At 43.2% G+C, this 27,632-nt stretch overlaps 1 protein-coding gene across 2 annotated transcripts in view; it reads right to left on the bottom strand.

Moving 5' to 3' along the window:
* Positions 1-12,784: 12,784 nt before the first annotated feature.
* Positions 12,785-27,632, bottom strand: part of pcdh12 (protocadherin 12) — a 31,466-nt gene continuing 16,618 nt past the window's right edge. Inside the window, exons 3-6 of one of the 2 annotated variants that reach the window (XM_034182278.1) lie at positions 26,758-26,843; positions 21,790-21,941; positions 14,343-14,507; positions 12,785-14,217 (exon numbers count right to left, since the gene is read on the bottom strand). In XM_034182278.1, the coding sequence (XP_034038169.1) occupies positions 13,961-14,217; positions 14,343-14,507; positions 21,790-21,941; positions 26,758-26,843 (660 nt within the window). In that variant the 3' untranslated portion in view covers positions 12,785-13,960. The remainder of the gene's footprint in view (positions 14,218-14,342; positions 14,508-21,789; positions 21,942-26,757; positions 26,844-27,632) is intronic. The other variant, XM_034182279.1, reaches the window with a different exon arrangement.

The raw sequence follows: 27,632 nt of genomic DNA, 5'->3' as shown, positions 1-27,632 counted from the left end.
GTGGTGTGTTAAGAAGGACATGAGGAGCTAAATGTGACATGCAACCAATCAGAAAGCGAGGTGTCTGACCTGGGAATGTTCGTGTGTGAAATCCGTTTGTGTGTGTTGTTTTTACCATGTGGCTGACAACACACACTGTACAACTAAACCTGTCAGATCTATGATTTGTTTTTATCTCCACGTGTGTGGTCTCTCAGGTTTTGGAAACCTACAGATAATTTTAAAATCCTGTGGTCGAAAACACTGTGATATAACCGGTCGCCAGTAAATGGCAGTGTTCTATGCATTTTGACGCCTTTTATATCACACGGCCTGAATCACAATTTCGGCTTTTGGAAGCAATCTGGGCTTCTTCTGGCATTTTTACATAAAACAAACACAATAAGAACATCTAGAAACCCAGAGAATATATTCACGAGAGTTTTAGGCACAATATACAAAGAGTTTAATGCTGTTGTCCGTGTGGAGCCTGATCAGACCATCTCAAATGTATTTCTCCTGTCGTGAACTTTTACTCATAATGCACTGCACCATGTCCACACTAAAACCTTTAAAATTAGTACATTACTTTAAAAGTAAAACATATATCTGATATTTTCACTTTCATAAGACGTGAGACGTGACGTTAATTTAAATAACTTGTCCAAAATTAGTTTGGTTAAAATTCTAACCATAAGTTAAAACTCTATGCCTCTGGATGACTTGGGTGCTATTGCCAGCATATTAGTATGGGGTCAAAAGAAATTAGTTTTTTGTCTTTTCTATGATCAGTTCTCCTTTGCCTGCAGAGGATAGAGCAGTTTATTCAGGAACTAGCTCTTCTGTGTTTGTAGAGGATAGAACTGTGCATCTACTACAAAAAACTACATCTGCAAAAATGTTAGTGGTCTAAAATTTATCGGACCAAAACTTATCAAGATAATTAGTCCGATGATGGTTTTCAAAGTTTCTGAAAAACTAATCCAATAATAAAATATTATCTTTGATAATTAACAGTTAGCGGATTAGCAGAACTGTGCCCACCACTGGGCACTGTTACTGGAGTTACGCGCAGAACTGGGAGGCGGTGGTATAGTGGTTAAGTGCTGGGCTTCAGACTAGAGGATCTTCGGTTCAAATCCCAGCCTGATCAGAAAATCACTAAGGGCAAACTAGGACTTGGGAAAACTAGGGGCAAGGTCTCCTACTGTAAGGTGCCCACTACACACCTTAGGTGTAGTGGGCACCTTACATGGCAGCAGCCTGACATTGGGGTGAATGTGAGGCACTGATGTGTAAAGCACTTTGAGTGTATGATGCAAATGGGAAAGCGCTATATAAATGCAGTCCATTTAACTGCAGTAGGCCCAGAGCGCAATACGGCGTGGAGCCAGGGGTTGTCTGTGCCCACACAGGTACTGCCCACGCTGGGCATTCCAGCAGGAGCTGGCTGATTGGTCAGGAGTGTGCCAGTCAACCTTGAGCCGAGCCACCAGCTGTGTGGAACGCAATCATCTGAATTTCATCCAGGTACATCACATCCAAACATTAAAGCACACTTTGCAGTGAGAGCCGGTTTCCCGAATGTAATCGGAGCTATTGACCGCACACATATTGCTATCAAGGTGCCATTACATGATGAATTTGTTTTTGTTAAAAGGAAACATTTTCATTCCATCAATTTTCAAATCCTATGTGATGCACAAATGCATCTAACTAACATAGTGGCTCGGTGGCCTGGTTCAACACGACTCATTCATGCTGACTACAGCATGGTCAGGACAGCCCAGTCTCACACCTTTTTTTCATGCTCCCGTCACAAGATGAGTGACATTTCCATGATGCAGTTTTTTATTTTACTATTCTAAGCCCCCCCGTGTCACCCTGTGTTTTGTGGCCCCGATAAATAGTTTATTCGCTTAATTGTTCCGAATAAAAACCAGCGTGGACACAATATGTATTTTCTTATTATTATTTGTTTTTTCGTTTCTTGATGGTGAAACTAGAGCCTTTTAACAGGCCCCAATTGTCTCCCTGTGTTCAGTATTTGTCAATAAACGTGTAAAGTTATGAATGTCACACACTGTCAGCCGCAGCGCACCTCACTGTTTTAACTTCATTGTGTGTGCGCTGCCCTGAGCCCACAGTGTTTTATTGCCACACACACATGCTCCCACTAATTCTTTCACCGTTTCATGTTTATTCCATTTGACAAGGTACAAAATAAATGATCTGTGTGTGTCTCCACGTCATTTTCCAGTCATCTGTAGTTCAGATTCTGTATAATTCTTTTCTGTGTTCATGTTGACTGATCTGACAGCGGGGGATTCTCAGCTCCCAGGGCCTATTTTCATGGATTTGCATAATTAAATAGGGGTGTGGAAAGGGAGGAGTTTGGTACGTTTGCACTCAATTCCACATTCAGTGGGATGTGCAAACAGAACGTGTGTGGATCCATGCATACACACACTCTGAATATTTTTCTGCTTACACCAGTTCCTAGTGTTTTGGCGTACGTCATGTTTCAGTAGGAAATCCACACAAGTCTTTGTACATGAGGCCCCTGCTACCAAAGACATCCAGTCCTCACCTTAGGTCTCTGGTTAGATTCCACGTCTGACAACCAGACAGAGAGTCAAGAAGCACCGGGACCCTAAAGACCCTAAAGAAAGGACCTTCATTCTCCTGCAGAGATACCAGCATCATCAAACACCTCTAACCTTTGACCTCATGACCCCATAAGATCTTCTCAGGCATCCTTGGATCTCAAAAGTCAAGGACCCAGAGACATGAACGCCACTGCTGAGACAAGTTCAACACTTTCACAACACACAGATTACCTTCTGATTCATGGTGTAAATGATCATAACTGATCCGTGATCTGTACAAGACTCCCCCCCCCCCCCCCCAAACACACACACACACACACATCTGCCATCCCCACCCCACCAACAGTTCAGACTGTGTATAAAATGATCCAACCCATGATTTAAAATTAAGATCTGATCCGAGCTGTGGGTTTTATGATCTGTGACACCCCTACTTCTGATGGCCAAGTCCAGAAAATGAATGAAATCCTGGATCTCAGTTCTTGATCCAGGACAAACTCAGACACACAGATTTCTGAATGTTGACACACATGTTTCCCCAGTGTTACAGAAGCTAGCAGGTGTCAATGTGCATGTGGAAGTCAAGAGGTCTCACTCCCCCGATAGCCAAAGGATTCTACACTCAGGCCAGGGTCCGGGTTTTAGCCAACTGGTCAGAGCGTCCGCCTCCCATACCGGTGATCATGACTTTGCGTCCCGAGTGGAATGATTAAGAGGAGTAAAAATCACAACACAATACAGAGAAGCCGCTTCGCCAGCAGACGACGGATCTGAAGATCACAGCGCTGGAGATTATTCTCCACATGGATAATGATGGCATTTGTTTGCATTTTGTGATTAAACTTTTTAAGGAAGCCTAAATATTTTGTGATGTCACAAAGCAATTGAAAGTCCTCTAAAGGTGAGTGGGAGTATGTATTTTTTTTAGTATTTTTTTTAGTATGCATCGTTGAAGTTGCTGTGGGCTGAAATGTGGCGAGCGGCACCTCCATGCTGTCATTTTCTCGACACACTGAAGCTTGCCGCACAGCCTGCTCGCTCTCCAGCTCAGACCAGCAGCTGGATGAGAAATGAAAGGAGGTTATCAGCTGACAGATGGACACAGTCTGAGGATCTGGACAAGCTGTCAAGTATCTGTTCCTTCTTCATACAATGAAACTGTTAATTTGGCCCTGGAGACGAGCGAGGAGCTGATTTTAACTCTGCTAAATTAAGTCTGTAAGGACTCAGGGGCAGCGGTCTCACGGGGTCGTTTTAAGCCGACGTGGAGATGATGAGGCGCTACGCCGCCAACGGCAACTCTGTCAAGACTCTACTGACATTCTGCTCGCTCGACGTCTAATTACAGGCTAACTGCAAGTTCTGCAGCACCGTCAAACTGTGTCCACCTTCACCAGGATGTCAGCAGAAACAAGAAGCTCACGCCCTGCACACACCGTGAGATTCACAGGGGGGCGCTAAGATGAGCGCATTCCTCTGCCATGGTGCCTTTAAACATCCTAGTGTGTCCTCTCTGCAGGGATCAATATCTGGAAAATGACCTTGTTTTGTTTCTTTTGGACAACTAAAACCACCTCGGGATCCCCCAGGAAGAGTTGCATGACTTGACAGTGAATAGGGAAATGTGGCCTGAGCTGCTTGGTCAGCTGCCACCACAACTCAGTGCCGGTACCAGAAAATGAATGAAACAACTAAAAACAAAACTAAACATAATTCCACCATGAAACAGCCGATATTTTGGAGATTTAACTCTGCAGTTTTGACCTGTGAGGATGTGAAACATCAGACCATCTCCAACACCAAGAGCAAGAACACGAAGCTGAAATTTATTAAGAAAAAAATCGACTGCAGCAACTTTTAATGCAGCGATACTGTTGAAAAAACAAAGTTCACTTTTGTTGTGTTAAAATTCAGATTGTAATCAGAGGGCGGAGCAAAAAAACTGAAGAAGAAACAACGAGGAAGAAAGAAGATTGAGTCCCAAATGCTGCAGAAGCTCCGGGTGACTTTAAAATGTCATTTTCTAGTTCAGTGCTCTGAAACTCTGCAGCTGGTTTACAGCAAACAAACAGCAGCATTTAAACACCACAAACATACAACAACACGGAACGCTTACAGGATAATACGCTCAAAGTCAGGAAAAATCCAAACTGAACTGTGTATGGAGTCAAAATTATGCCCAAACTAAAACACAGACAGGACAGAGACACTTTTTAAATTCTGGTTTCAAATCATTCAAATGCAAAACAACAGCAACCTGATGCTTTTGTATTGTCTGGTTTAACTGTTCAGTCTGGTTTTATGGAGTTGGGTTTAAATGGTCAGTCTGGTTTTGTACAGTCTGAATTAACTGGTCAGTCTGGTTTATGGAGTCGGGTTTAACTGGTCAGTCTGGTTTGATGGAGTTGGGTTTAACTGGTCAATCTGGTTTTATGGAGTCAGGTTTAACTGGTCAGTCTGGTTTTATAGAGTCAATTCCCAGCTCCATCCAGAGATGGGAGTTGTATTTGTGTGGCGACCCTCCTGTTCCTGTGCACCAACAGCAATTTCTTGGTATTTTGTCCTGAAATGTAGCATGGCCCAAGCAGAGGGTCACCCCTTTGAGTCTGGTCTGCTTGAGGTTTCTTCCTCAGAGGGAGTTTTTCCTTACCACTGTTGCTCTGGGGGTTAGTAAGGTTAGACCTTACCTGTGTGAAGCGCCTTGAGGCAACTCTGTTGTGATTTGGCGCTATATAAAGGAAAATAAATTGAAATTGAATTAACTGGTCAGTCTGGATTTGTAGAGTCGGGTTTAATTGGTCAGTTTGGTTTTGTAGAGTCTGAATGAACTAGTCAGTATGGTTTTGTAGAGTCTTTTTTAATTGTTCAGTCTGGTTTTATGGAGTCAGGTTTAAGTGGTCAGTCTGGTTTTATGGAGTCGGGTTGAACTGGTCAGTCTGGTTTTGTAGAGTCAGGTTTAACTGGTCAGTCTGGTTTTATAGAGTCTGAATTAACTAGTCAGTCTGGTTTTGTAGACTCGGGTTTATTTCCCTGAGCAGAATATTAACTCTCCTCACTCTGCATCTGCCCGAGGACGACTACAAACCTTTCCTCTCAATCACGGGACACTAATGACGCTGCTGTGGTGTGATCAGGTGATTGATAGCTGGACATTTAGCCATGATGGAGCATCAGAATACTCCTTCCTCTCAGCAGAGGCCCAGAGGGAGGCACGTGAGCGACAACCTTTTCAATAATCAAAAGCTCCTCGCCCAGTGAAAGGCTGATCCTTTTGTTCTAATTAACCTGTGAAATGAGTTCAGCGGCTCCCTCTCTACCCACGGCGGCAGCGCTCTAATAGGCTGAGAGTGGCTGAGTGAGGACAAGAATGCCAAAAGGTCAAAGGTCCACCGGGCGACTTTCAACAGACGCACACTCCGATCAGGAAGGAGAAACATCAGCCCCACTTTGATTTGAGGTTCACTCATCTAAAATGAGACATCAGACAAGATTACTGATGGCCGGAAAACAAAAGTCACTGCCAGACATCAGTGACATCATCAATCCAGCTGACCATCCAAACCTCAGACGCCCGAGTTCACAGATTCAAATCAAAATGAGCTTCTGAGGTTAATGCAGAAAAGTACCAGAGGTTTTAGAGCAACATGCTGCCTTCAGACAACGTCTTTTCCAACACGATGCAAAATAATATTCTGCACACATTACAAAGACCTGGCTGCAGAAGAAGAGGGCACAGGTACTGGACTAACCTGCCTGCAGTCCTGATCTGTCCCCAGTAGAGAACATGTGGAATATGTGTTTGCAGGAAGAATGGGATAAAATAAAATACAAGATGTTTCTTTGTTTGGTGTCCTCAACACCCAAATGTCTTTTATGTGTTGTGAGAGGGAATGTGGGAAATGCTTTGATATCTCAACTTTTTCTGGAATGTGTTGAAGGCGTTAAATGCAGGACCAATTGGGTTCCAACTGCAATCAAACAGAAGTCAAATTAAATGTAAAAATCACTGTTTTTGGGGGGGGGGGGGGGGCGATAGCGTCCTCATGGTTTTGGCTGTGAGGTTGTAGTTGCTCCTTCACACAGCGTGGAGCATGTCCACACACAGCTGTCAGGTTGACATTTTGTCATCAATGTGTTGCCAAACTAACAGATTTCAGCCCAAATATTTGCTGATGTACACTTACGTGCACGTTACCTCAGGCTGTATCACACCTTGTCCACTCAGGGATTCTGCAGATCGCTTCAGTGGCCAGTGGCTTGAGGTATTGAGTCCTATTACAGAAGAAGTGGATAACATCAATGTAAAGTTTGGAGAGCAGCAGGAGGCTGCTGGCTGTTTTTCTTCTGCTCTCAGCCAGGAAAATGAGCAATACTTCAAAATTCAGCTGTAGTTGCCGGGCGAATTAAATGCATTTTAAAAGAACAAAACAGGAATCAGAGCAGCTTCTGGCTGTTTGACTGTAGTTTAAAAATGGATCTCTGCTCAGGTGTAAGAGGAATCACCTAAGAGAATCTGCACCCAAACTCAATTCATAGCTGTCAAAAAAAAACTATCTCAGTATCAGACGTCTACAACCTTGAACCTTTGTAATGACCTTCAACCCCTAACATCATCAAGATCACTAAAACACCTCTGGGGACTTCGATGGTTCTTCACTGGCTCCACCGAGATGTTTATTTAGTTGAGGGGCCCCTGAGGAGCTGCAGGGTCCATCTGCTGGCTTGAAGGTCTGTTAATATCCTGACTCATAACAGAGCACCAAAGCTCACTGCAAATCAACAGACTCATTACAGAGAACAGACTCGCTACAGAGTGGACAGACTCACAAAAGAGCGACAGGCTCGCTACAGAGCGACAAGCTCACAGTAGAGCCAACAGGCTCACTACAGAGCGACAAGCTCACAACAGAGCAATAAACTCACTACAGAGCAGCAGGATCATAGCAGAGCGACAGGCTCATAGCAGAGTCACAGGCTCACAGCAGAGCAACAGGCTCATAGCAGAGCAACAGAGTCATAGCAGAGCAACAGGCTCACTAGAGAACAACAGACTCTCTATAGTGCAACAGATTCTCTATAGTACAACAGGTTCACTACAGACAGACAGGCTCACTATAGAGTGACAAACTCACAACAGAGTGACAGACTCTCTATAGTGCAACAGACTCTCTATAATGCAACAGGTTCAGTACAGAGACACAGGCTTGCTACAGAGCGACAGGCTCACTACACAGCAACAGACTCGCAACAGTGTGACAGGTTCACTACAGACTGAGAGGCTCACTATAGAGTGACAGACTCATAACAGAGTGACAGACTGTCTATAGTACAACAGGCTCACTACAGAGTGCCAGGCTCACAGCAAAGTGACAGACTCTCTATAGTGTGACAGACACAATAGTGCCAACAGTCTCTCTATAGTGTGACAGACTCAATAGTGCGAGAGACTCTCTATAGTGCAACAGTCTCCCTATAGTAGGACAGACTCTACAGTGCGACAGACTCTCAATAGTGTGACCCACTTTGTCACCAGGAAGCTGAAGCTGAGGTGTCTCTGTCTCCGTCTGAAGTCTTCTGCATGTGTTTTTAATTAATTCAGCTGGAAACTCGACCCCACTGCAGCTGCAAACCATGTTCACTTCTCCAGACCTTCTTGTTCCAAACGTTGAAGAAGTTGACAAACATCCAACATGTTCGGTACTGACTGACTGAAGGACTCGAGGGATCATCTGAGTTTGGATGGCGACTGTTTCGTGGCACAAAGAGAAACTCGTTAATGGCATCCCAGAGCAAAAAAGGCTCATTTAAACCTGGAAAGAGAGAGAAGGAGTGAAAGAAGATGAGACAGATACAGAGAAATAATAATGAAAACTGAACAACACCAAGGAAAATGAGAAAATAAGCAGAGCAGGATAATCTAGGTAGAGTCCAATAAAAGAGACCGGGGTAGAGAGGCGGTTAAGGAGCTGCAGGCCTGAATGACAAAGTCACCATTAAATCAGGACAGAGTCTCCAGCCTGGAGCAGCTCAGCTGGCTCCATTACAGCCCAGTAATTAGAGGAAGAACACAAACCTCCCAGAGAAGCATCCTGCAGACGCGCTGCATCGACTGCAGTGTTAAACTAACACTGTGCAGAGTGTGAAATCAACTCAACCATAAGGGAAATTAACTCATTCATTGTCAGTTAACACTAAGAGTCAATGCAACACTTGGTTAAACACTGTTTTGAATGGGGTACTTACACTCACTGCAGTGTTAAATTAACACTGTGCAGAGTGTGAACTCAACTCCATCATAAGGAAAATTAACTAATTCATTGTCAGTTAATACTAACAGAGTCAATGCAACAGTTGGTTAAACACTGTTTTGATTGGGGCGATTTACACTCAGTGCAGTGTTAAACTAACACTGTGCAGAGTGTGAAATCAACTCCATCATAAGCCAAATTAACTAATTCATCGTCAGTTAACACTAACAGAGTCAATGCAACAGTTGGTTAAACACTTTAGAATGGTGCTATTTACAGTCACTCACAGAATTAACTCTGGAACTGGAATTAATCTGAAAGCTGCTTATCCTGGAACAATTTCCTTTAAATTTTGGATGATACACTCCATTCCACTGAGTGCACAATTTCATATTTTTAACATTTTTTTTTACTTATCTCTTTATTAGCAGCCACTCTGCTCCGTGTCTGCCTGATCTGATCCCTTCAGGTCTCAGTAGCTAAATAGTGTGGAAATTTGAATGTTGAATGGGGCGGGGCTGGGAACTTAATGGTGTCTTGACATCTTGCGGCACCTTTTGGCACCTTTTGGTACTGTTGGCGCGGTGCTAGTCTTCATACTAAATACATCATATTTTGCCATTTTACTTTAGAATATTTAATAATTGTGTGACAGTGATATTAGCTGATGGACAAACATTACAAAACAGTTTTATTTGCAAACAAAGTCAACAAATTCAATTTCAAGTGACCTACATCCAAGCTAGCACAGCATTGGGGCTAGCTTGGCTAGCACAGGCGATGATAATTGTTTGTTGCCAATAATCTGGTTTGCAAATTAATAATAACAGCATTTCTTGTATATTGATTTTGTGAATTGTTTTGTAATTTGTGTCTGTAGCATGGCCCAAGCAGAGGGTCACCCTTTTGAGTCTGGTCTGCTTGAGGTTTCTTCCTCAGAGGGAGTTTTTCCTTACCACTGCTGCTCTGGGTGCTAGTAAGGTTAGACCTTACTTGTGTGAAGCGCCTTGAGGCAACTCTCTTGTGATTTGGCGCGATATAAATGAAAATAAATTGAAATTGAAAAATAAATTGAAATAATTACCTACATTTTGTTCTTCTCTTGACCCAAAGATCAACAAGCCAGCTTTAATTATTTGTGTGTTCAAAAGTTCATCACAATTTGAATAAAATTAAACCATTAAATAGAACGCCCCCTGGTGGAAATTCATAAAATAGTAAACTGAAGTTTGACATTTTGTAGCTTTTTTATGTGCATAATTTTCATGACAGTTTTTTTATATTACTATTTATAACCCTCCCTCTTCTCCTAACCATAGCCATAACCCCCCACCCCAGACCTAGAGTGCTTTAATTGAGAGAGTGGCGACATGACAAGTCCAAAGAAAAAACGGTCACACTGTTAAAGTGTCTGCATGTAAATCCAGATATTTTATTTATTTATTTGCTGAAAATGCCAGATTGTTGTGCATTTGGAGGCACAAATAGACACAACAAGGGCTTCGAGATGTACAGATTCCCGTCAGATCCGAACAGAAGAAACATTTGGGAAAATAAAGTCAGCCGTGTGGGATGGAAGCCGACAAAGCTGCCAAAGCTTTGAGAGGCAAATTTATTGTTCAGTCCCATGTACAGTAAAACTCACCTAAACCGTCATCATATAAATCAGATATTCACAGTCACCGAACAAAAAAGCCCCAAATTTTTTTGTGTGATTTTCCATGTAATTAACACTGTATATAACGGATTATGTATAAAGGATTTTCGCTCACATCAGATAAAATGTCACGTCAGATCGTAATGTATTTCCATTAAAAACCCAGAGCAGTCTGGACGTGCACAGTAACAGAGGTACAAATTCAAGTTCAGCTCTGACACTCGCTGATTTCAGGAAAGAGGGACCGGAGTCATTTCTGTGATTAAAAGTCTGACCATTTATTTTTTCACACCATGTTCAGACTTGGACCCGCAGCCTGACGTGCACCTGTTAAATCAGACACAAAATAAAAGGCTGTGATTTGACACATTTCTGCTTTCAGTCCTTCGTCTGCCATCATATTGTAGCGGGATGAAAGTCCCGGGTACCAATTGAAAAGACGAGTTCCCCTTTGGCTGACCTGGTAGAGGAACGGTCTTTTGGTGCGAGCCACGTGGGTTCGATCCCCCACCGTCGTCCCGGCCACGAAGGTCCTGCTGCTTCAATCTGGCGTCACGAACAGGATGTGGATCACAGAGTATGCTAACATGCACCTGTGACTTAGTCCAGTATAAGTATGTATAAGTATAATCCAGAGACAGAGAACTTTAAAACTGTCACGCACGTTGTTGCATGACACGGAGTTACAGAGCTGCAGCTGCATAAATCAGGCTTTAAATTAATTAAATAAATCATCATAAATTGTAAATTTATGCAAATTTAATAGTTTAACTATTTTTATATTTATTTTGATAGCACCTGTACCTGGAGGTGTTGCTGTATGTGGTTAAATTATTTTTTAAAAATGTTAAAAGGTTCATTCAGTAGTTCAGCAGTTGGACCCAAAATGGCGCCATGTTTTCCTTTGACGCCACTCTCTCTATCTAGGCACACTAAGCAATATCATCTTATACTGCCCCCTAGTGGAGGACTGTGTAAACTCTTCGTATCTGGGAGGAAGTCCTGATGAACGTGACTGATGAGATTTACTAACAATTACAAAATAAACAGTTCATTAGTTAGTTAGATAGTGTCATGTTGCATACAGCTGCTTCGATACAATGTTACGTTTTCAAATGATCAAAAAGAGCAATTTAAAAATTTACTCGCCATAAAACACTCAAAGAGAAAACGTTAAAATGAGTAAATAACATTAATCAGAGATAAAGGTAATGTTATCATGAATTATATTCTTGTTTGTTTGCTTGTTTCCTGTCGTGTTCAGGTGTTTTTTTTTTTAATGCAGAACCCCAAAAACTTGCTGTTGCCGAGATAACGGCTAAAAACATATGACGTCACGTCATTAAGGTTTGATTTACTGGTGGTTTGATCGCTCTGTATTAATACGTCACTTTTGTTTTACAGAAGTGATTATTGATCAGCGGTGTGAGCACAAGCTGCTGTTCATTTGCAGACCTTTGCTGCCCTCTAGTGGTCGAGGCGTGTATTATACGCAAAGAAAAAACTGACAGGATCTTATGATTCACTTCAAGCACAAAATAATAATTACTTAGCACGTGAACCTTTACTTAACTCTTGTGGGAACATTTTGTTTTTCGAATTGACAGATTATTTTCCTGTAACTTCCCAAAAATTGGAACAAGAAAAAATAAAGTTGATTATTGTGAGAAAATGTTCACAGACCGTTTGGATGACACTATGATCGTCATGGAAATAACAGATAATCTGTGTGTGTGAATTTGTTCTGGATCCAGACTAAGATCTGGGTTTTCAGTGTCTTCCTGGACTCATCCATCAGAAGTGTCTCTGTTTGTGGTGAAAGTGATGAACTTGGAGACATTCGTGTTCATGTCTCTGGGTCCTCGGCCTTTGAGATCTAAAAGATCTTATGGAGTCATGAGGTCAAAGGTCAGAGGTGTTCAGTGATGCTGATACCTTTTCAGGAGAACATAGGTCCAAGTCTTCAGGGTCCTGGTACGTCCTGGCTTCCTGTCTGGTTGTCAGACTTGGACTCTAACCAGTGTCCTAAGGTCAGGATTGGATGTCTTTGGCCCCAGGACTCTGTGGAGGATTTTTGGGTCCTGCTGGAATGACTTTGTGAGACTCAGATGAGGAAGATCACTGACACTGTGAGGGAACATCAGACACCACTTTTAGTCCATGCGGGGAGTTTCTCTGGACATGATCCAGGACACAGGTGTCTCAGTGTGGAGGACCTCAGAGACTGGAGAAGGACAAGGACATGCTCACGTTTCACCTGACCAAGGACACACCCCGTTTCACCTGGCTGCAGCAGGTCATGGTTACTTTGGAGAAGTGGGGATGGATCTGTTGTCTGTCCGAGTGGTTGCCATCCAGGACCCAGGCTGGTTCTTGGTGGACACAGAGATTCGCTGCACCAGCTCATGCTTCCAGAGCCAGACCTATTATTATTAAGTATTTAATTACTTTACATATTAAAATATCAACATTTCTTAAAATGTTTAAATCACACTTTTTACTTTCCATCCAGTTTTTAAATTAATCTTTATTTATCTCAAGTTTTATATTTATATATTGGACTTTTTCCATGTATGGAAATTGAATGAATTAAATTTAATCACATTTTTTAATGACGAAACTGTTTCTTTCAAACTGATCTGATTTTATTAAAAATAATCTATTCTTCAGTGGGTGGTTTTAGACACTAGGGGGAGCTGTTTGATCCACATACCGCTCTAAATGTAAAGGACTTACACGCACGCACACATTAACACAAATTCAGGCAGTTTTGCATCTCCATCGGCCAAAACTATAATTTCTTGGAGGTTGGAGAAAGTTATTTCTTGAAGGTTCATTCAAAGGTTCATTCGTATGTCCATTTGTTCGTAGGTTTGTTCATTCATTCATAAGTTTGCTCGTTCATAGGTTCATTCGAAGGTTCGTTTGTTCATTTGTAGGTTCATTCAGTCATAGGATCATTCATTCATAGGTTTGTTTGTTCGTAGGTTCGTTCCTTCATAGGTTTGTCCATTCGAAGGTTTGTGAGATCGTAGGTTTGTTTGTACGTTTATTCATGCATAGGTTCATTTGTAGGATCGTTTGTTCATTCTTAGGTTCATTTGTAGGTTCGTTTGTTCATTCGTTCATTGGTTTGTTCGTTTGTAGGGCTCGTTCGTAGGTTTGTTTGTATGTTCATTTATTCATGCATATGTTCATTTGTAGGATTGTTTGTTCATTCGTAGGTTAATTCGTTTATAGGTTCGTGAGTTTGTAGGTCCGTTTGTTCATTCATTGGATTGTTCATAGGTTCATTCGTTCATAGGTTCATTCATACTTTTGTTTGTAGATTCATTCGTTGGTTCATTTGTTATTTACACATTCAAACGATTCTGTCGTAAAATTATTGAGTTTCATCATATAAGGACCCAGAAACCCCCCCCCAAAAAAACAAAACAAACAGTTTGTGTTCTGTGACTGGCTATGACTTATTGATAAAACCCTGTGGGCGGAGCCAAACACAATTTCTGGTCGGTTTTCCCAGTGTTCCTCGGTGCGTTGCCTGCAGTGCTGTTGGCGCCCTCGAGGCCCAGTGAGCGACGGTACGCGGCAGACAGTCTGTACAGGACATCGGGCCGCGGGCCGGGATGGGTGTCGGCCTTCTGCGTCATCAGCATCTCAAAAAGCGTGCTGACCTCAGACAGCAGAGCCCCGCCCAGTGGGCTGTCCTTATCCAGCGCCTTACCTGAGAGGAAGTAAAAGAGGTGGAGTCACACTGTGCTTGTTTACAAACATCACAGATTAGACCCCTCCCACCACATTAACCCGCCTCCCTGTCCATCACCACAGTTTACAGAACAAAACACAAACCAAAGGTGGAGAAGGAGGAGGAGTCTAAGCCATCCCGGGGGAGGAGCTCGCTGTCAGTGGACGGAGGTCCATTAGGGACAAAAACATTGTCATGGTAATTGCCTGCGAGTGGGAGAGAGAGTCTGGCCATCCAGGCGGGGTCACCACCGTCCGAGAAGACGTCATCTGCAAAAAGAAAACATTTGATCAGTGAAACTAAAACATAAAAGTGTCGCTCAGTGAGGTATAAAAGGTATAAAAGGTCGAACTGCCCCTAGAATGTGAGACCACATCTGTCGGACTTACCTCCACCCGCAGTATTCAGTTTGTGAGACCTCCTCCACAGGAATTAGTGTGAGTGAGTCAGTGAGTTAACGAGTTCATCCCAACCACCAATATCTCCATAAATAAATAAATAAATTGTTCCATCTTTTCTCTCTCCAAAATAAAACACCACATTATGGAGACAAACTCTGTAGATTATGGTGAACTTTGATGCATCACATCAGTCAGAAGAGCAACTTTGTTTCCTCTATGTAAAATCCCACAGACGTGTCTGCCCCCTGCTGGATGGTTTGTGGATATTGGACAAATTATTAGAACTCATGAATAGCTGCGCTTGAAACTGAGGAAGTTCATCTACTTCCTGAACACCTCATGTGTTCCTCACTTTGCTCTGCCCAGCTAACAAGCTAGCAACTGTGGAAAGAAACATGATGTTGAGTATGTGGACAAACTCCAAATATAGAACAAAATGGAAATGTAAAATCTGAAGTAGACAACAGATAGAACCTGAGGCCATATACTACGGTGTGTAATGTGCAGGGGTGGAGTCTCTGATTTTTTTTTTTTTTTTTTTTTTTTTGGTCAATAATGGTGTTTCTCAGGGATACGTTCTGGATCATGTCCTGTTCAGTGTTAGGTTGTAGAAAACAATGGTTTAGGCTTCTTTCTCCGTGAGGAAAGGTTGACTGACTTCACAGGTTGTGATCTTTGAGGAGCTGACTGAGGAATGTGTGTGTCTGGGTTTGAGAATGTCCTGGATCAAGACAAAGATCCAGGATTTCAATGACACGTGAACAGTTACATTGTGAGACTCAGATGAGGAGGATCGCTGACACTGGCGGGGTGAATTGTAGAGCAGGTAGCTGAGGAGATGAGGAGCTGGTCTGCAACATGTAGACCTGGGTTCACATCCCGCTTACGCTGTCTGTTTCTTTGGACAAGACAGTCAGTCCACCAGCTGTAAACGTCCTGGTGTCCTGACGAGATGAACTACCCGTTGAAATAAACTCCACCGCACAACTGCACATGCACACGCATGTGCATCTCTCTCTACCCAGACTTTAAAATATCATTCCACAGAGACGGCTCTCACTAAAGTGGTGAATGATCTTCTGCTTGCAATGGATTCAGACGCCTCTACTGTTCTCATGCTGTTAGATCTTAGTGCTGCATTTGATACCGTGGATTATCATATTCTACTCGTTAGGCTGGAGAATCATGTTGGGATTACTGGGAGTGCTTTTGCGTGGTGACATCATACCCGACTAGTCATTCTCACTGTGTTTTGTACAATAACACTACCTCTAACCTTAGTGACATGAAATTTGGGGTTCTACAGGGGTCCGTCTTAGGCTCCCTGCTTTTTTTCCCTTTATAGCACCCCTTGGGCACATATTGCGGTGTTTTCGGATTACCTTTCACTACTATGCTGATGATACTCACTTATACATGCCGATAACTGCTGGTAATCTCAACCACATAAAATCCTTAGAAGATTGCCTTGCATCAGTGAGAAGCTGAATGTCTAGTAACTTCCTACTTTTAAACTCTGATAAGACTGAAATGATGGGTCTTGGTCCAGTGAGACACCGACATCAGTTTGACCAGCTCACGCCTAGCCTAGGCTCATGTGTCCTACATCACACTGACAAAGTGAGGAAGCTTGGGGTATTTTTTGATCCTACGTTGTCCTTTGACCTCCACATTATAGATATTACAAGGAGTGCTTTCTTCGACCTGAGAAATATAGCGAAGATTCGTCCCATCCTGTCTATGGCTGTCTATGGCAGCATTAGGGGTCTCCAACTTGTTCAAAATGCTGCTGTCAGACTTTTGACAGGAAGCAGAAAGTTTGACCACATTACACCCATTTTGGCATCTCTTCACTGGCTTCCTGTCCCTGTGAGATCAGTTTTTAAGGTTCTGCTACTAGCCTATAAGATTGTTGACGGACTGGCACCTCCCTACTTAGCTGACCTAATTAAACCCTACGTAGCGGCCCGGGCTTTGCATTCTCAGGCTGCAGGACTACGTAGTGTCCCTAGGTTGAATAAAAAGTCTGTGGATCATAGAGCTTTCTCTTATCGTGCTCCTGTTCTGTGGAATGATCTTCCTGCATCAATAAAACAGTCAGATTCTGTAGAGACTTTCAAGTCCAGACTTAAGACGCACTTATTTTCCCTTTCATATGGCTATCATACTGGCATAGTATGTTACTATGCTTTTTACTCTTTTAATTCATTTTATTAGTAAATGGAGCAGGCCGTGGCCTCAACTTTATCGAAATTCTGGGTCTTTTAGTGAACCTTAGGGCTAGTGGCCAGCGATCACCTTAGTATTTCTTCTGTTTTTCTTGTTGCTTAATGCTGACAAATTATACTGTATTTGTTGTCTTCTGATGCCTGATTCTGTTTTTTCTCTCTGTTTGAGATGTGGCTCCATCCAGAGATGGGGGTGGTGTCTGTTTCTGCAGGCCTCCCATCTGTGCACCAGCATGGACTCCCAGAATTTCCTCAAATTTCCTATTTTTCGTATTGTCATTTGTGTCTGTAACATGGTCCAAGCAGAGGGTCACCTTTTTGAGTCTGGTCTGCTTGATGTTTCTTCCTCAGAGGGAGTTTTTTTTTTTTTTCTTACCACTGTTGCCTGTGTTCTTACTCTGGGGGTTAGTAAGGTTAGACCTTACTTGTGTGAAGCACCTTGAGGCAACTTTGGTGTGATATGGAGCTATAAAAATGAAATAAATCAATTTAATTAAATGGAAATGAAAATTACCACTTTACCGGGCAACACATCTCCCTGTGGAGATGAGCTCCCTGTTATCTAATGACAACATTCTGCTTTAAAGACAGCATGTACATTCAAGTCTTTACTCTTTTAAATTGAAAAGACACTTATTACTGTATTTTTATGCAAAGAAAAACTTGCGTGGTTTTCTTCAGTGGGGGAGCTCAACGTGAAGGGTGAGGTGTGCATTCAACACAGGTAACTGCCGATTTACCCTACAGGGAGCTCATCCCGACAGAACATCGGCCTCGGCTGCAGAAGTAACCTACGTTGGACCGACATCACCTCCAGGGGGAGCTGTGGACTCTCATTCACTTGAGGCTACAGAATCTGGGGTTTCAGCGCCTGCACCAGTGGGCCTCGGCACCTATACTGGACAAATGTTTTTGGTCTGCATATGGAGTTGTTCCAGCAGATGAACTTCCTGACGAGGAATCACAGTCACTACTTGAAGTTGATTTTTTTCCAAATGTGTCCATCTGAGTGCGTGAAGCCTCACGAGGACACAAGTCAGATGTCTTGTTGTAAAGTCTTGTTGTCAGTCTGTCTACAAGATGAGGACGAGGCAGGAAATAGGAAGGAAGCAACACATTGGTTTTATCTGGCTGCTGTCAACAGGCACTTCCTGCCATCCGCGGCTTCCTGGACACCGCCACATGTCTCACTTCATTCATTCATTCACTGCTTGACAACAAGTTGACGTTTGACTTTGTGTCCTGTTTGTGTCATGTTCTTCCTGTTTACGCCTCCATTTCTCCTCAAACTGAAGTTTGATTCCCCCCCCCCCCTTGGAACTCTTCAAATTTACAGAAATCTGCCCGGCATTTGACAAATGCCCTTCTGTATCAGTTTGTTCCCATGTCTCAGAAAGTCCTCACTGAATTCTCAGTTCTCATTATGTTGGTTTGTTTGTCAGTTTGTTTGTTGATTTGGTGGTTTGTCGGTTTGTTTGTTTGTTGGTTGGTTAGTTTGTTTGTAAGTCTGTTTGTCAGTTTGTTGATTGGTTGGTTTGTTTGTTGGTTGGTTGGTTTGTTTGTTGGTTGTTGGTTTGTTTGTAAGTCTGTTTGTCAGTTTGTTTGTCGGTCAGTTTGTTTGTTGGTTGGTTTGTTTGGTTTGTTGGTTGGTTAAATGGTAAATGGACTGCATTTATATAGCACTTTTTCCTCTGCATCAGACGCTCAAAGCACTTTACACACTAATGCCTCACATTTAACTCCATACATACTAGGTACTCACTACACACCAGGAGCAACTAGGGGATTAAGGACCTTGCCCAAGGGGCCTTAGTGATTTTCCGGTCAGGCTGGGATTTGAACTGAGGATCCTCTGGTCTCAAGCCCAACGCTTAACCACGAGACCATCACCTCCCCTAGGTCTTGGTTTGCTTGTTTGTTTGATGGTTGGTTGGTTTGTGTTTTTTGTTGATTTGTTTGTTGATTGGTTGGTTTGTTTGTCTGTTTGTTTGTTGGTTTGTTTGTTTGTTTTCCCGGTCCCGTTCTTGGTGGTGCCTGACATCTATAATTTATTTTTACATGTATCTAGGACATTCCACATCCCAACAGCCAGGGGCTGTGAGCATGGACCGGGCCGCCGGGCCACCCGCCCTCGACCGCCACCCAATCCTCTCTGCACCCGACCCCCATGGCCCCCTCTGCAGGTGGTGAACCCACAGGAGGGCGGGCCCACGTTGCTCCTTCGGGCTGAGCCCGGCTGGGCCCCATGGGCTAAGGCCCGACCACCAGGCGCTCGCGCGCGAGCCCCAACCCCAGGCCTGGCTCCAGGGTGGGACCCCGGCTCCACCATACCGGGCGACGTCTCGGTCCTTGATCTTTCACTGGTCATGGAGGTTCTGAGCTGCCCTTAGTCTGACCTGTCACCTAGGACCTGTTTGCCTTGGGAGACCCTACAGGGAGCACAAAGCCCCCAACAACATAGCTCCTAGGATCATCCGGGTACGCAAACTCCCCCACCACCATAAGGTGGCAGTCACTCGGGAGGAGCTCGGAGTTGAGCCGCTGCTCCTCCACGTCGAAAGGAGTCAGTTGAGGTGGCTCGGGCATCTTTTCCGGATGCCCCCTGGACGCCTCGCTGGAGAGGTGTTCCGGGCACGTCTCATTGGGAGGAGGCCCTGGGGAAGACCCAGGACATGCTGGAAGGATTACATCTCTTGGCTGGCTTGGGAACGCCTTGGGGTTCCCCCGGAGGAGCTGGGGGAGGTGTGTGTGGATCGGGAGGTCTGGGCGGCTTTCCTTGAGCTGCTGCCCCCGTGACCCGACTCTGGATAAAGCGGAAGAAAATGGATGGATGGATGGATGGATGTATCTAGGAGATATCTGTGAAAGTTTATCAGATTTTGTGAGCGTGTGTCTCGGGTTGGCGATTTCAGCGGGATGGTGAAACAGTTAGCACTGCTAGCTGTTAGCGATGTCTGTGTTTACAGTCTTATTGGCGGTTTCTGGACAAATGAACAAACACAAATGTGATGATGGCGATCAGGCGTTTAATGACGTCACGTGGAAGTTGTGGAATTTTGGCGCGTAGAAGCAGATGAAGTTCTCTGAAGCATCTCGAGACAGCAGGACGAGATTCATCTCGACTTCGGGATGACGTCCTGTGTGTCTGCAGGAAGACAGACTTTCTTACTCGTTCTCTGCTGCTTCAGTTTCATTAGCCAAGAGTCAGAAATGAAGACAGAAGCATGTCCACATCAGTGTCCCACTGTCCACTGTACTCATCTTTTACTGGAACAACATTTTATAATCTGAATAATGTCTCCACCTGCTGCATGCTGGGATACGCTCCAAAACCACTAAACAACCCGATTGAAAAAAATGGAAGACGAAGGACAGATAGACAGACGAAAGATGGACAACAGATGGCTCATAAAACAACTACATTAAGGTAAGTCTTTGGTTATTTCTGAGATGTCAAAGGCCAGCGGCAGGTGAACCAGTTGGTTATTTTACAAAGTGTCAAAGGACACCGGCAGGAGGAGGGGTTGGTTATTTTACAAAATGTCAAAGGTCACCAGCACGAAGAGGGGTTGGTTATTTCTGAGGTATCAAAGGTCACCGGCAGGAGGAGGGGTTGGTTATTTTACAAAATGTCAAAGGTCACCAGCACGAAGAGGGGTTGGTTATTTCTGAGGTGTCAAAGGTCACCGGCAGGAGGAGGGGTTGGTTATTTTACAAAATGTCAAAGGTCACCAGCACGAAGAGGGGTTGGTTATTTCTGAGGTGTCAAAGGTCACCGGCAGGAGGAGGGGTTGGTTATTTTATGAGGTGTCAAAGGTCACCGGCAGGAGGAAGGGTTGGTTATTTCTGAGGTGTCAAAGGTCACCGGCAGGAGGAAGGGTTGGTTATTTCTGAGGTGTCAAAGGTCACTGGCAGGAGGACGGGCTGGTTATTTTACGTGGTGTCAAAGGTCACCGGCAGGAGGACGAGTTGGTTATTTTTGAGGTGTCAAAGGTCACCGGCAGGAGGTGGGTTGGTTAATTCATGTGGTATCAAAGGTCACGGCAGGAGGATGAGTTGGTTATTTCTGAGGTGTCAAAGGTCACCGACAGGAGGACGAGTTGGTTATTTCTGAGGTGTCAAAGGTCACTGGCAGGAGGAGGGTTGGTTATTTTACATGGTATCAAAGGTCACCGGCAGGAGGACGGGCTGTGATTGTGTTTTGTTGTTAACTTGTGTATTTTGTGTTTGTGCTGAATTAAATTGATTTGTTGTGTTTGATAAAGTTTTAAAAAACAAAACATTTAATTTGATGAAATTGTTCCGTTTCATTTTTTTAAATAAATGACAAATTGTCAAACAGAAAAATGTACGGATTTTTTTTTTCAATCTCATTAAGTTAATTGAGTAATTGGTTATTGTTCAATCAATGCGTATAAACGCAGCCTCTAATTTGTTTTTCTGTCTCTGCTAGTTCAGTGTTCTGCCTTCACCCGGAGGTAAACCCCCTCCACTCCCCCGGAGGGCGCCGCCACAATACCAGGAAGAAGCTGTTTAAGGCACACATGGTGCACGCTGTGTCACGACCCACTTACAGATGGCTGTGAATTCTCAGCTCAACAACATGCATTCAACGATAAAATCTCCAAAAACATCTAAAGACCTGGGGTCAAGCCAACGGGTCGTGATGCAAAGATTCCCAGTGGAACTTTAGCCTGGACCACCAAACCCACCAGTACTGGATCCAACAAACCACTAACTCTGACTGCAGCAGGGTGTTCTCAGAAACTGAGAGAACATCCACAAAGGAGATCAGTGAGGGAAGCCACCAAGACATCTAAGACAACTCTGAAGGAGTTCCAGGACCACAGAACCAGACTTCATTGTTGTAGATTTTCTTGATGTGACCTAATGACCTTATGCGGAGGTTTGTCTGTGCGTACCTGTGTTACTCAGCAGGTGGTTAAGTCCCTCCTCCAGCTGCAGGTCAACAGGTGAGTCTCTTCCTGGTTCCCAGTCCACGTCCCCGGCCTCGCTCTCGCCGTGTCCGCTGTCTTTGGTGCTCTGCCAGTCAGAACAGTCCTGACCTCCAAACCTGCAAAACACAAACAGCGTGTTTGTTTATTTGTTTGTTTTTGTCGCCAGCAAACCGCATTTTAAAAATTGTTCAACATAGCAGAGGGAAGGCATTAGCTAGCTCACCAAGCTAAGCACGACAGTATTGCTACATTTGTTTTTACTTAAACAATTTACAAAGATTATCAGTATTTTAAATAACCAATTAAGATCAGTTAAGTGATCGATTATGGAAACTGCTCAAGCATATCTACGGTACGTTGCTAACTGTCACACTCGTGACCTTGCTCATGGTTGCTAAGTTAGTCATTGCCTGGTTTTCAGGAGGTCACCACTTTCCAGAACCAACCTAGATCTGTCCGGCCTCACATGACATCAGGATAAAGGAAAGGAACGTGAGGAAGGTGATAACTAGGGATGGGTATTGATAAGATTTTATCGATATCGATGCCATTATCGATTTCGCTTATCAATCCGATTCCTTATCGATTCCCTTATCGATACCTCTTGTGAATTTTCTGTGTACTAAAAGTAGGCTTTACAGGTTTTCTATGTCAACACAACATTTTAAATTGGTTACTGTATCCTTGATCTCTGGACATAAATAAAAATAAACAAAATCTGTAGTTTTTGTCAAAAGCATTTCCTGTCAGACATTTTGGCATGAATGTCTCTCCGTATTTCTGAGCTGAGCTCAGCCGGCTGCTGCACGTCAGCGCAGGACGTCTCGTTTTGGGAGGAAAAAACGTTTTGATCGATTGCAGTTTGTTTGTGTTACAACGTTTGGAAAGAGATGTAATTTGATTTAAACAGCGTTTCGCTTTGAAGTTATTAATTCCAACTGGACTCTATCGTTCTAACTTGACTCGGCAGAGAGCCGCACAGCATTTGGAGCTGTGAACAGAACGGCGGACGATTCTTGTTTCTTTCTCGCAACAAGACAGGAGTCCCAGTTAGTGACTTTAATCCTCAAGAAAGTGACTCACGATTGACATATTCAGGGATGAAAGTGGTGAAAAACAAAAAAAGCTGAAACCCAAAATTACCCCCAAACACCACCTGCACGAAAATGTCTGAATTCTAGAAGCTCTGAAATGCAATCTGGGACTATTCCAGACAATAAACTGCAGTGAGTGCAGCATCCATTTAGGTCAGAAAAAAAACAGCTTTCCTTATTCAAATTAATTCTAGTAGTATTCTGCTCTTACTAGGATGCAGCAGTTTTCTAGCTTGGCAGATAGTGCTCGAGGAAATCACTGAAGAAATTAACACATTGAAAATATGGTTTGACCGAAACAAATTGTCATTAAACTTAAATAAAACAGGGATGAAGTGGAGGTGTAAGAGTCACTGTTGTTCAAACGAAATAGTTATTTATTTATGTATTTATTTATGTTCATTGTTAATTGGTTTTATCTTTTCTGTTGTGTTTTGTTTTATCAGGTTCTTTTTGTCTCTTTCTCTAAAATTGTATTGTAGTGTTATTAATTATTACTATTATTGTTGCTATTATTATAATACATAAAAATAAATTTAAAAAATATTACAATTTGTAATACATTTGACTCTTTTACGACAACAAACGCTGAGCCATTAATTATACAGAAAACAAATGCACACAAATGTGCTGAGATGCGAACAGCTTAATGCCAACTTTAACATTGAAAACTAGAGGTTGGCAATACTGGAAATTTTGGTATTGATCCATTACCAAGTAAATACAGGCCCAGTATCGCTGATATTGATACCGATACTTTTTCATATTTAAGCTTCATAGATCCAGTGGATCCAAAAGACCTTGGATAGAATTTCGCCAAACATTGTACGTGACAACAAAATACTTTATTATCACAATCAACAATTTTATTTAAAAAAATATCACTCAACACAAGTTAAAACAAAATCTCCTGAGGTAGATGGCTGACAAACCACAATACAAGGGTGCGCTGCTCCGTGTTGTGTGATACAGCGCAGCGCTGCTCTTACAGACAGAGAGTAGACTTTGATGAATCTGCGTGCGCAGCAGTCAGTGCGTGCGGGAGAGAAAAAAGCTTGAGTATCGACCTTGTACACAAGAATCATTCAATATCAATACCAGAGTTGGTATCGATATTAGGATCGATCCACCCACCTCTATTGAAAACGCCATAGACATACTAATGCGTTAGCATCGGTCTCGTTTTTAAGTTATAAAACACATCTATCAACTGTTTCAGAAGACCATAACAGGTTGGTTTAACATAAAAAAGGTAAATATTACTCACAGACATACGAGGGGTGTCAATAAAGTATAGGTCCTTTTTATTTTTTTCAAAAACTATATGGATTTCATTCATATGTTTTTACGTCAGACATGCTTGAACCCTCGTGTGCATGCGTGAGTTTTTCCACGCCTGTCGGTGACGTCATTCGCCTGTGAGCATTCCTTGTGGGAGGAGTCGTCCAGCCCCTCGTCAGAATTCCTTTGTCTGAGAAGTTGCTGAGAGACTGGCGCTTTGTTTGATCAAAATTTTTTCTAAACCTGTGAGACACATCGAAGTGGACACGGTTCGAAAAATTAAGCTGGTTTTCGGTGAAAATTTTAACGGCTGATGAGAGATTTTGAGGTGATACTGACGCTTTAAGGACTTCCCACGGTGCGAGACGTCGCGCAGCGCTCTCAGGCGCCGTTGTCAGCCTGTTTCAAGCTGAAAACCTCCACATTTCAGGCTCTGTTGATCCAGGACGTCGTGAGAGAACAGAGAAGTTTCAGAAGAAGTCGGTTTCAGCATTTTATCCGGATATTCCACTGTTAAAGGAGACTTTTTTAATGAAAGACATGCGGACGGGTCCGCACGTCGGGACGCAGCCGGCGCGGTGCGGCGGCACAGGAAAAACACCTCCGTGTTGATAACCATTTGTAAAATCCAGGCGGCTTTTGATGGCTTTCAGTGGAGTGAGTATATGAGAAATTGTTTAACAGCAGGACATGTTCCAACTTGTCCTTAAGGCTTCCAACAGAGGTGTTTTTCCTGTGGCGGAGCCTCGCAGCGGCTGTGAGCCGACGCTGCAATCCGTCCGCACGTCTTTCATTAAAAAAATCTCCTTTAACAGTGGAATATCCGGATAAAATGCTGAAACCGACTTCTTCTGAAACTTCTCTGTTCTCTCACGACGTCCTGGATCAACAGAGCCTGAAATGTGGAGGTTTTCAGCTTGAAACAGGCTGACGACGGCACCTGAGAGCGCTGCGCGACGTCTCGCACCGTGGGAAGTCCTTAAAGCGACAGAATCACCTCAAAATCTCTCAACAGCCGTTAAAATTTTCACCGAAAACCAGCTTAATTTTTCGAACCGTGTCCACTTTGATGTGTCTCACAGGTTTAGAAAAAATTTTGATCAAACAAAGCGCCAGTCTCTCAGCAACTTCTCAGACAAAGGAATTCCGATGAGGGGCTGGACGACTCCTCCCACAAGGAGTGCTCACAGGCGAATGACGTCACCGACAGGCGTGGAAAAACTCACGCATGCGCACGAGGGTTCAAGCATGTCTGACGTAAAAACATATGAATGAAATCCATATAGTTTTGAAAAAAATAAAAAGGACCTATACTTTATTGACAGACCTCGTATGCTCTTTAGGGTTTTAGCGGGGAAAAATTAAGATAAAGAGAAATAAAACAAAAAACCAACAAAGCAGCAGATCAAAGCACTGCTTCATTGGTTCAAGGTTCAAAGCAAAGCCGCGCTGCAGAAACGGTTGATTACAGACCCACCACAGGGTCTGTAATCTATGTAGAGAAATTATCATTTTCCTGACAAACACCACCAAAAACAACGCCCGTTCTGAAGGACTGATAAGGGAATCGTTAAGCAAAATTCAAAGACTATTCGCCCAACCGTTGGGCAGATAAATATAATGTCTTACCTTATTCACCCAACCATGATCGTGTAATTGACACGTTTTGTGCATCTAAGCTACGTGTTTTTACAACACTTTTTTAAGGATCTATTGGGGCATGAAAAGTGGCGTATGTTTGACACATTTAACTGCACTGTCTTTAATTACTGCGAAAAAAACACCACAATGGATGAAAGCAGACAAACGTCACAAGTATTTTGAATGGAAGCCTGTTAACGACGACGAAACAGTTTTTATGAACAAAATGCTGCTTGTTGCCTGTAAGATGGTGTTAGTTTGACACAGTTCCGTGGGTGTGATGAGCCAAACAGAACCGCTTTAGATCACAGCTCCTCTGCGGGCTGCAAACCCTGCCGCAGCCGGCGAGAAAATATCCGCCCTTTTTCCCCCCGTTGAAACCGGAAGTGAACTTACAAGCACGCCCATTAGTCGGTTGTGGTTGGCCGTATATGCTCGCATATTTACTTTATTGAACCAACGGTTGGGCGTATACCCACTCTGTAAGCAAAAAGGTTATTGAGGTCGATAGATTGAATCATTTTTTAATGATACCCGAAAAGAACCCGTTCCCAATATCCATCCTCAGATAAAGGAAAGGAACGTGAGCAAGGTGATAAAGAAAGGAACGTGAAGAAGGTGAGGAACATGAAGAAGGTGACAAAGGAAAGGAATGTAAGGAAGGTGAGGTTAGGGGTAGGGATTGTCTCGTGGTTAAGCGTTGGGCTTGAGACCAGAGGATCTTCGGTTCAAATCCCAGCCTGACCGGAAAATCACTGACATCAGGGTGAATGTGAGGCATTGATATGTAAAGCGCTTTAAGCATCTGATGCAGATGGAAAAGCGCTATATAAATACAGTGAGGAACATGAGGAAAGTGAGAAAGGAAAGGAATGTGAGGAAGGTGAGGAACGTGAGGAAGGTGAAGGTGACCAACCTGCGATGAGAGTATTTGTTTCCGCGGAAGTTTGGCCTGGGCTGCAGCTGTCCCTGCCGGAGGAGGGAGAGGAGCTGGGAGATCTGCTGCAGAGAAGACGAGGAGTAAGTTGATGGTTAAATGACAAAGTCCTGTTTCATAGTCGGTCCGTAAGTATTTGGACTGACATTTAAATGCAGCTACCCAAATCTTCTTATCAAGTCAACTTTTAGCTTCAATTCAAAAACATCACATTAAAAACTGAAAAATTACAGACATCAGAAACCCAACAGCCCAAATATACAAATCATCACTTTTACAGCCAGCTGCTTGTAGAGCAGTCAGAGGACGAACACATGAACATCTTCTTGGACTTCACATCCATCAGTCATGAAGACAAACAGTCTGGTGCTGTAGAGTAAATCTGTCTGGAGGAGGACCTTCTCAAAAACTGTGACCTTGCAAGATGATCAGTGAGGGAAGCCACCAACATGCCTAGAAAACTCTGAAGGAGTTTGGGCTTGTGTGGCTGAGACTAGAGAAATTGTGCACAGTGAAATAACTGTTCATGTCCAGTTTTATAGCTTGATGGTGGAACAAAGAATTTTAATAAAAGAAAACAGATCAAATCTCAGCTCTTCTGGCTGAAGTTTCATGTTCGTGAAGTGAAATTTCAAACTAACCAAATATACAAGTGTGGAAAACGCTAATATATTAGCACTCTGCTCCAACAGCCAGTTCTGTAAAATGATACTTTCTTGAAATATTAAGTTTAAAAACTGGACCAACACACTGAATAACCCAAATGGATTCACTTCAATCGCTCCTTATCTGGGCAGAGACTCTGCTAACTAGCCTAGCACAGCCAGTTACCATGTAGCATGCACATGGAATGT

This window comes from Thalassophryne amazonica, chromosome 11 (assembly GCF_902500255.1).
Source record: "Thalassophryne amazonica chromosome 11, fThaAma1.1, whole genome shotgun sequence".
Lineage (NCBI taxonomy): Eukaryota > Metazoa > Chordata > Actinopteri > Batrachoidiformes > Batrachoididae > Thalassophryne > Thalassophryne amazonica.
The sequence above is the reverse complement of the archived record's forward strand: the minus strand, read 5'-3'. Positions and strand labels throughout refer to the sequence as shown.